Here is a 9,734-nt window from a genome sequence, read left to right on the forward strand (position 1 = left end):
AGATCCCAGGTCCTCTCGGCGAGCCACGTGTAGGCACAAGGAAACAACAATGCGTGTTGACGTCACAGAATTACAGAATTTAATCCAATAAGAAACAACTCATGAATTAACAACAAAACTGCAGAACAACAGAAACATACATTGATTACCTGAGACAAAAAGATAAAAGAAAAGGCAAAGACGCGTCTTTGGAGAGAGCTGGTGCAAAAAAGGCAAAATAGTGGCAGCAATCTGGCTTCTTGCTCCTGTGCACGAACTTTTATATGTAGGTGTGTCTTTCCTTTTTAATATATTCAATTAAGGCGTACCTCCGCTTGACCAACTGGAAGTTACCTTGGACACCCAGAAAAACTTAGAACTTCCCCTAATTTACTGCTGTGAACAAAGGCCATTTGCCCTTTTGTTTAACAAACGAAGAGGAGAGCCTCATCCTGAACTCCTGCGGTTTTAAGACCATCTAAATAAAGGATATACTGAGAAAAGGATTTCACAAATATGTGTGAAAGCCGGAGTCTCTCCCGCTATCTCTCCCTACATAGATTCTCAGGAACAAACTTAAATTTTGTAATTAATTTAAGGAAAGTTTATGTTAAGAAACCCAGTTTTGCTCTTCTGCACTCAGCATCCCAAAAGATTGAGTCCTGCCTTAAACCAAAAATAACACATAAAATCAACAGAACAAAATGAGGTACAATTCCTTTTTCTAACCTATAAAACATAATATTCAATCCTAAGTATACAAGTTAACACAATCGTTTTCCAAAACCCCATTTAACATAAATCCTGAGTAATTTTCTAATACTAAACAAAACATTTTCATTTAATTCTAACATTCAGCAATAATACAGTTTTCAAATCCATTTATCATCGTCTAAATTAATTCTACAACTAAATAATACAAGTTCCATCAGAGAATGCTATCTATAACTAAAAAATATATTGTAAGTTAAATGTTAGTGGTTCAAAATGTTCACACAACCCAGATGTTCACAGAAGGATTCTGATCTTCCTGTGAACTCGCCAAGTTCCTGTTTCCCAAGGTAATTTAAATGGTAGTGGAAGTTACCTTCCTGCATATGTTAATCCATGGCCTCCTGTCCTATGTGTTACAACCACAGGGGTCCAGGGAGAAGCTCTGCAGATCACCCCATTTTCCTTGGTATTTTTGAATACTTACCCAGCCATAGTTTAATTTTAAATCACTAACAGAAACCTGTTCAAAGTTTTAAAAATTTGTTCAAAAAGATTAATCTGTATTAAACACTAAAAATAATCATTTTTTCTCAACAGTCCCCCTTTTGAGGTCTGAGACATACAGACCTCACAAATAAATTGATTAAACCTTCTAATAGAGGAACCAAAAACTATTTAGTAAACTAAAAACTAAAAACATTCGCCTAATTATATAACAGTCCCCCTTTTTAAACAGGACCCCCCAGCTCCACAACCCCCTCATCAGCAGCACCGCGAAAAAGCATCTGATAGGGAGGCGGAGCAGGTGGTCCACTGCTTCCCTTCTCAATTGAAACTGTAATAAGCCTAATAATAAGCGAACGGATGCATGGAACACAACAGCATCCACAGGTGACCACAATGGCCACAAAAGTAGCCACAGAAACTAGCAGTGACATGACAATCCCTTTCCATTTACCAAACATAGTAGAAAACCACCTGTCCAAACCACCATCAATACCCGAATGTTCATGCATAGATTTACTCAAAATTCTCAAACCTTCTAATGCTCTAGTAACAGATCCATCAGGAGCTGTGTTATTAGGAATAAACGTACAGCAGCTCTCTTGGAACATAAAGCAGACCCCTCCTTTTTCAGCCAAAAGCATGTCCAGCGCCATCCGATTTTGAATTGTCATTAAAGAAGTAGGGGCTAACTGGTCCTTCAAACCTCCAACAGCGTCCCTGGTCAGATTTGCTAGCCTCAAGAGATTATAATGGACATAATTAATCCTATCAACATTTTTATTCGGCGTGATAGGAAAGAAAGCTGAAACCACTGGTAAATTTTCAAAACCTGCTGCAATTTGATCAGCCAATTTATATTGATCCGGAACCCCTCTCGGCACACCGATAGCATCAATATAAGTAGGAGAATTAGTAGTCAAATCAAATGCAGTATCAGAGCGTGTATGACGCACCTGTCGCTTTTTCCTCTGTGTCAGTGAGTTGAGCACCTGCGGCGGGCCTACAGGATCAAGTCTTTCACCCACAACCATAAGCGGGGCTGCAAGGCGAGTCATAGCACATACTCCAACAGTCCTAGGAGGAATTCGCACATATAATCTATCACCTCCACAAAAATAATAAAGTCCAGCTCTGGCCCAATGCCCAATTCTGGTCGCTGTCAAAGTAACATTACACCAATCACTAGAAATCTGTCCTAGATTGAAATCAGGCTTAAGATGAGTAAAATTAAAACACACATACAATCCTTTACCCTTAACCGGAAGAAAAGTTCCCGTTTGAGTATAGTTATTAATAGGTGGATATATTGTGGCAAGCGCAGTACAATTCATGGGTTCCGCCTCACTTGTTAATTTCAGCATGCAATTAAAACCCCAACTATCTCCCAAGTGTAGTGGGGCAGGTTCAGTATAAAGATGAGGTCTAGCTGTAGCACATGCAATGCAGTTCCCAATGTTAGTTTCTTTGGCCGTTTGAACCATCCAATTCAGCCACAAATTCCTGTCCTTATACCCAGTCGCTGTTTGAATGATGTCCAATGGTGTAACTGCAGTGTAGTCAATTTTAGCCGCATACTGATCAGGAACTTCAATTTCCATTTCTTCCTCTCCATCAGGTCTGACCAGATTAATTTTAATAACCCCAAGTGGATCTTTATCATCAATTGAGGCTCCTAAGGTTAAATAGACAGCTGAATCTGCCGGATACTTCTTAAAGAAAGAATTCTGCATTGAGGAAATGGTTAACACAAGAGGATTTTGTCCTTTTACTGGAGAATTTCCTATAGTCCCTCGTCTTATGGTGACCTTATCATATTCAGTGACATATTTATAAGCGTAAAATGGATCCCAACTTGATCCCACCCATCTGAAAGCCGAATTCCAAGTGGGACACAAATGTCGAAATCCATTCTCCTGAGTGATACAGTGTCGCTGAAAGGTCAGATCTCCACACAAATACAGGGGAGTATTCTGCCAGGATCGAGGGGTCGACCAGCAGCGACGAGTTACCTCACACAGGTCAATTTGGAAATCAGTTACAGTACCCAGAGTATAATTCAATTCAATTCCACTATATTTAGTGAGGCACTTGTCAACAGGAGATCTCAAGGAACGCTTCACACGAGCAGTCACATTTCCGCCAGACAATCTGCGCTCGACAGAAATCGGTCGGAGATCAGATGTCTGAGAGGAAATGATTCCACCCGTGGATCCTCCTAAGGCCCATATTCCCAGCAGAATGAGTCCAAAAAGCACACCTAGCAAAAGCTTCCACTGCCAGTTCATGTGTCTTAAGCTGAACTCCATCACCTGAACCTTTCAATTGTAATCCTGCGTTATCCAACAATTTAATACTCACCTGGTGAACCACAAAATTTTAACAAGTTAAAACTAAAACTGAAAAATACCTATTTTAAGATATAAGAAAAAATCATAAAACCCAATTATCTCAAGACAAACAGAAACACGGTACAAGTAACAACCCAAAACATAAAATACAAGAATAAAACAACAATAAAAAAATTACAATTTTTTTTTTTTTTTTCACAATTCAATAATAGAGTCTCAGAGTTTGTGTCTTTTCTTCTTTGTTAGTCCGTAAAAAATATGAATTCTTCGTCAGGAAATGATATAAAAATACGCGCAAAAAGAAACGAAAGTTCTTTAAGAGTTCGCAAAAAAACGAAAACACGCAATAAAGAGACGATAAGTTAATGATGATCCTCTTGTAGCCTGATCCTTCGTGTATCCGTTTTCCTCCTCGGTTTTAAACCTCAGGTTTCCACCTGAGTGTCCGTTGCTCACTGAAAATTGGATTATTATGCCAATATAACAGTGAGTTTAAGGAGAGGGTGCAATCTCCTTTTCTCAGTAGAAGGACATCGGAACAGGATTATTATGCCTGTCCGAGCCTTTTAAGCCTTGAATTTCAGGAATATGAAGTGGTCGTGGCAGGAATCCCTGCTACACTCCTGCCTGAAACTGCAGATCTTCCTCCGTGCTGGGATGGGCCTGCAGATGCTCCTCGACCGCAGGTTGAGACTGTAGATCCTCCTGGATGCCTCGTAGCGTGCGTTGTGGCTCCTCAGCTGCTGTACACTGACTCCAGTGAAACCAGGTGTCTCCTTTCCCTTGCAGACGGACCGCATGAGACGTCCTCTCCACGACTCGGTATGGTCCAGTGAAGCGAGGTTCAGACCACTTTCTTTTGATGACCTTCAGGCGCACCCAGTCAATTCCTGGAATTGGTCCTGAGCCTGGATGTTCCTGTGTCGTCTGATATTTTGCAAACTCCGCTGCCAGGATCTGTAACTCATTAAAGAAATCTTTATGAGATAAATGTGCAAGTTCACCTTTCCATCCTGGAATGCGGGTTGCAGGTCCTGGAAACATCCTTCCCGTCTGTAGCTCATATGGAGAGAACCCTGTTGATTGGTTAATGGACATTCGGACAGACATCAAAGCAATAGGCAAAGCCTCTACCCAATTTAATTTCGTATGTGCACATACTTTAGCCAATTTTTGTTTCATTGTTTGATTTAATCTCTCAACCTTGCCTTGTGATTGAGGGTGATATACTGTACCGAATGAATGCTTCAATCCGAGCATCTGCTCCACTTTCTGCAGATCTTGGTTCCTAAAATGAGTGCCGTTGTCTGATCTTACCTTCTCTGGAAATCCATGGGTCGGAATGTAATGATTGATCAGACATTTTATGACAGCCTTGCTGTCCTCTTTTTTTGCTGGCCACGCTTCTGGCCAACCCGAGTATGCATCCACACACATCAATACATACCTGTATCCTCTAACGGGTGTTATCATGTCTGTAAAATCAATAATAATTTCTTTACCTGGTTGTGTAGTCCAAAGGAAATGTCCCATTGGTGGTCTGATAGTTGGTTTTGCATTGTGTTGTCCACAAATTTCACATGTTTTCACATGATCCTTGACCATGTCCCTCAAAAATGGATGCCACCAGTGCTCTAGGTTTTTCAACATCTGTGTGATACCTACATGTCCTAATCCGTGAGCTTCCTGAAGAACCTGGATTCTCATATTAGGAGGAAGAATTACTTTACCATTCGGTCCCCGCCAGAGTCCATCATTGCAAATGGCACCTCTTGCTTTCCAGACAGATCGTTCTTCAGGTGACACGCCTTTCTGATGAAAAATAATTTTCTCCAGATGATTCTGTTCCATCTGCTCAATTTCAGTACTTACCATTAAAAGAGATGGCAGGTATCCAGCTGCCCTTTTAGCAGCCTCATCCGCGGCGGCATTTCCTGCTGCAACTCTGGTCTTGCTTTGATCGTGTCCCTTGCATTTTATCACAGCAACAGATTGAGGCAGCAGTAATGCCTCCGCCAATTCTTTCATTTCAGTTTCATGTTTTATGGGCTTTTGTGCTGCAGTTATAAATCCTGCTCTAAGCCACTGAGGAAGTTCCACATGGACAGCACTGGCTACATAGGCTGAATCACTGTATAGATTCACCCTCATTCCCTCAGCTAATTTCAGTGCTTCAATCATTGCTTTCACTTCTGCTCTCTGTGCCGATTGGGCACCCTGTAGCCTTTCTGCCCTCAAAACCTGAAACTCACTGCCCAAATCTTCCACTATAGCATATGCTGCTCTCAATCCGTCTGTGTCATGTTTAAAACAGCAACCATCTGTGTAAAAATTTCTGACATCTTCACCTCCTAAAGGAGAAGCTTGTAGATCAGGTCTTATCTTTTCTTCCTTTTGTACTAACTCCTCACAGTTATGTGACTGTCCTTCTTGCATCCTGTCAGCCATATTCACTCCGTTATGTACAAAAGTTATATTAGGTGATTCCAGAATTTTGCTCAATTTTTGTTGTCTCAATGTTGTCAATGTGAAGTGTTGTGAATTCACATATGCTACCACACTGTGTGATGTCATAACCTGCAATGGATGACCCATCACAATGTGTGCTGTTTTTTGAATCATTTTTCCTACACCAGCTGCATGTCTTGTACATGCTGGATGTCTTTTCTCCATATGATCTAGCATTGCGCTGACATATTGGAGAATTCTCCTCTCACCCCCTTTTTTCTGATACAGAACTGCATTAACTGTCAGTTCTGTCACAGAAACATCCAAATAGAATTGTGAAGAATAGTCTGGAATAGCCAACTGCACTGCAGCAGCCAATTGTTGTTTCAGAGAGATAAATGCATCTTCTGCCTCCATAGTCCAATTCAGAGCATGGTTGAGCTTACGAATCCCATGCTCTCTGACTAACGCCCGTAAGGGGTCCGTCAGTCCAGTATAGTTAGGAATATAATTCCTACTATATCCAGTCAAACCAAGAAAAGACAACATGTCCTTCACCGTACATGGTTTGGGGTGATTGAGAATCGCAGATTTATGACTGGCAGACATCTGAGTGCCTGTCCCAGTGATAATCCGCCCCAAGAAGGAAACTTGCTTCCTAGCAATTTGCAATTTAGATCTGCTCACTTTAAAACCCCTGTTAGCTAGGTGTAACAACAGTCGTCGTGTGGCCTCAATACAAGACTCCAACGTCTGTGCTGCCAGCATGAGGTCATCAACATACTGAATCAGGGTCACACCTTCTGGTAACACACAGTCCGCTAACTGTTGTTTCAAAACCTGATTAAAAAGCCCTGGGGAGAGAGCAAAACCCTGAGGCAAACGCGTATATCTCAGCCGCTGACCTCTGTAGGTGAAAGAAAATACATCCCTACATTCCTCAGCCAAAGGGAGACAAAAGAAAGCGTTAGCAAGGTCCACACATGTGAACCAAGTTTGAGAGGGATCAAGGTTAGTTAGTGCAACGTGAGGATTAGGTACCGGCACCGTAGGGGTCAATAAAACAGAATTAATTGCCCTAAGATCATGTGCCATGCGGTATTTACCTGTCCCTTTCTTTTCCACTGGTAAAATAGGAGTGTTCCAGGAGGAGGTGGAAGATTCTAACACACCTGCCTCCATAAGACCCCCAATAGTTTCTGCTATCCCCTCCTCTGCCGCCTGCTTGTGAGAATACTGTGACCTCCAAATAGGAGGGCCCGGTTGTAAATCAAAAGTGACAGGTGTGATATCAACAAGCCCCACATCAGTGGGACCTGTGGCCCACAAACACTCCGGCAGAGAAGTCAACATTGCAGCCGCAGTTGGATGATCCGTCAACTCCCTGCCATGGTGTCTAGGAAGTTGAACATGTTCCAAAACTACAGAATCCACAGCTGAACATTTTATTTTGTACGTGTTTGTAGAAGGAGAGAAGGAGAGGTCAGGAGCAACAGTATCCTGCCAGTCTGAAACTGCAAGGGAGCGTTTTACCACGCCCCCCAACTCCATGGCCTGATGACCAGGATGCAGAGCCAAAGAAATATGTGGAACTGCTTCATCATGCATCTTATACCAGGCCAACTGATCCTGAGTCAGATTAACTGCAGCAGCAACACCCTCTGGTGCCACATAAATGTCCTGTGAAAACACAGTCCAGTCACTACCGGCTAAATGTGCCTCAAACTGCTCCTGGAACCATTCAGTCTGGTCTTGGTCATAAAACAAAGTGACATGAGGAAGATCAGGAGCTGGCCCATACGGTGCAAGCGCTTGGATCCAGGGTTTCCAAAGCAGAAAACAGGACAGGATTCCAGCATGGTCAGTCGTCTCTGGCTGTAAAAGACCCCAGTATATATCAGCCAGTCGTTTCTCAGATTGCTGCAGCAAAAATTGTCCATGTGTATATACTTGAGAACAGGCATGAGAAGATCCATCAGGAAAAGTGACAATTAGTCCATCAGGTCCACACAAAATAGTCGCCCCCAGAGCAATCAACAAGTCTCTCCCCAATAAGTTCACGGGAGATGAGGGGGAACACACAAAAGGATGTGTCACTTTTTGTCTGCCCACGATCGTGTGCAAAGGTGTGGAGATAGGCAGAGTTTGTTTCACCCCAGAAAAACCAACCACTGATATTGTCTGATCAGAAAGTTTCTGCAAAGACATGACAACATTCATGGTGGAATAAGTTGCTCCTGTATCCACCAAAAATGGCAAAGATTGTCCATCAACTGTCACATCAATCAGGGGATCTGCCAACGCTCCCTGATGCAAGTTCCTCTCCGGGGTGTGTCAATATTGTCCAGCCTGAAAGTACTGTCCAGGATGCTGCGGAAGCAAAGCAGCATTTGGAGGTTGTTGTGGCGTTAAGTCCGGCAACGCACCATCTTGAGCAGGAATCGGTGCATAGTGAGGGCACTGCTGAACCCAGTGACCCTCTTCGCCACAATAAAAACACCTTTCTCTCCGTGTCAAGCCTCGTCCACCCCTTCCTCGCGCACCTGTCCATGCGGGCACTCTCCTTCGTCCCCCACGCCACCCTGGAACACCAGACTGCCAACGTGGAGCCGCATACCTATAAGGACCAGGTTGTGCTACTGCAGCAGGAGTCTGAGCCAGAACAGGAACCGATTGAGGAGCGGTTGCTAAGAGAGCTTTAGCCGCCTTTCGGTCCTGCTTTACAAGATGAAGCTTCTGTCTGGCTTCATTTAATTGAAGCTTTAGTAATTGTTTCTTATAATCCTCCTGCTCCTTCTCCGCCTCTCTCTCCTCATCCTGAGAGATCTGCAAATTATGCAACAAATGCAACTCCCATTTCGCATGGTCACACCATTTCAACTCCGGGTTTTGTCTCATCTTAGCAGCGACAGAGGGAGGGACACCCTCCAAAACAGCTTGGCGGAAATGTTCCCTCATTAATGTTGCACTAGTTGGATGAACCCCAGTTTGTCGTCTCCAAATGTCTATGGCTTTATCTAAAAACACTTTCGGGTGTTCTTTCGAGTCATAAGAAAATTTAGGAATCGCTGTGAGAGACACAGGGGGAAACATGTCCCTCAAGGCTGCACCCACAGAAGTCAGCACAGCCGAAAGAGGCGCGTGATCAGGCAGATTTGTAATTCCAGCAGAGAGTTCAACATTACGACAATTTGTTGTCGTTGTTGAACGACCTAAAATGGCTCTAAAATCCCCCAAAGCCAATGTTAACCCTTTCGTGAGGGAATCCAATTCATGTAGCCAAGTTGTAGCCCCGTCCACCAAAGAAGGTAGCTTCTCAATAAGGATCTATAAATCCCCAAAAGAGAATGGCTTGTATTTGTGTCCCTGTTGTGTTGCTAATAGTGGCATAACATGAGCAGGGGAGCTCTCAGAGGTTACTGATGCAGTCTCCGAGTTACCAGGTAAATTTGAAATACAAGAATTCAAACTCTGTATATCACGTCGCAGTGTCTCCTCAAATTTCAAAAACTCTTCATGCACAGAATCAAAACCAGCAAATGTGGGGGGAGCCACATGCTGTGGTGTGGAAATGTCACGAGGAGAGGGACCAGAGTCACAATGCTGAACATTCAGGGGGTGGGTCCCATTATCATGTAACCTCGGAGTGGAAGCCAACCTCACAGCGCCCCCTTTATGTGGTGAAGCAGATAACAATGAATCCTGTTCAGAAAGTGGGGCTTCCTCCACAAGACGGCC

The 9,734-nt window shown here is 43.3% G+C and overlaps 2 protein-coding genes and 1 pseudogene across 2 annotated transcripts; all 3 read right to left on the bottom strand.

Annotated features, from left to right (window-relative positions):
• Positions 1-2,251: 2,251 nt before the first annotated feature.
• LOC148158215 (uncharacterized) lies at positions 2,252-3,545 on the bottom strand. The gene is made up of 2 exons (XM_088007483.1): positions 2,546-3,545; positions 2,252-2,274 (listed from the first exon to the last, which is right to left on the bottom strand). Exons 1-2 carry the CDS (start codon positions 3,504-3,506, stop codon positions 2,252-2,254), a joined length of 984 nt encoding a protein of 327 aa, XP_087863609.1. The 5' UTR covers positions 3,507-3,545.
• Positions 3,546-4,163: 618 nt separating this feature from the next.
• Positions 4,164-8,446, bottom strand: LOC148158216 (uncharacterized). Its single transcript, XM_088007484.1, has 4 exons — positions 8,423-8,446; positions 7,716-8,303; positions 5,421-7,550; positions 4,164-4,505 (listed from the first exon to the last, which is right to left on the bottom strand). Exons 1-4 carry the CDS (start codon positions 8,444-8,446, stop codon positions 4,164-4,166), a joined length of 3,084 nt encoding a protein of 1,027 aa, XP_087863610.1.
• Positions 8,447-8,509: 63 nt separating this feature from the next.
• LOC148158217 (uncharacterized) lies at positions 8,510-9,386 on the bottom strand (annotated as a pseudogene).
• Positions 9,387-9,734: the final 348 nt, after the last annotated feature.

Source organism: Poecilia mexicana, unplaced genomic scaffold (assembly GCF_051168715.1).
Source record: "Poecilia mexicana isolate PSO_F unplaced genomic scaffold, ASM5116871v1 scaffold_7, whole genome shotgun sequence".
Taxonomy (NCBI): Eukaryota; Metazoa; Chordata; class Actinopteri; order Cyprinodontiformes; family Poeciliidae; genus Poecilia; species Poecilia mexicana.

Coding starts and splice junctions, on each gene's coding strand:
- LOC148158215 (XM_088007483.1), bottom strand. CDS start 3,506: ATGGAGTTCAGCTTAAGACACATGAACTGGCAGTGGAAGCTTTTGCTA. Junction 2,275..2,545: donor TTGCATGCTGAAATTAACAA/GTGAGGCGGAAC, acceptor AATTCCTCCTAG/GACTGTTGGAGTATGTGCTA.
- LOC148158216 (XM_088007484.1), bottom strand. CDS start 8,446: ATGCACCGATTCCTGCTCAAGATG. Junction 8,304..8,422: donor ACCGATTCCTGCTCAAGATG/GTGCGTTGCCGG, acceptor AACTTGCATCAG/GGAGCGTTGGCAGATCCCCT. Junction 7,551..7,715: donor GGTTCCAGGAGCAGTTTGAG/GCACATTTAGCC, acceptor CCTGGTCATCAG/GCCATGGAGTTGGGGGGCGT.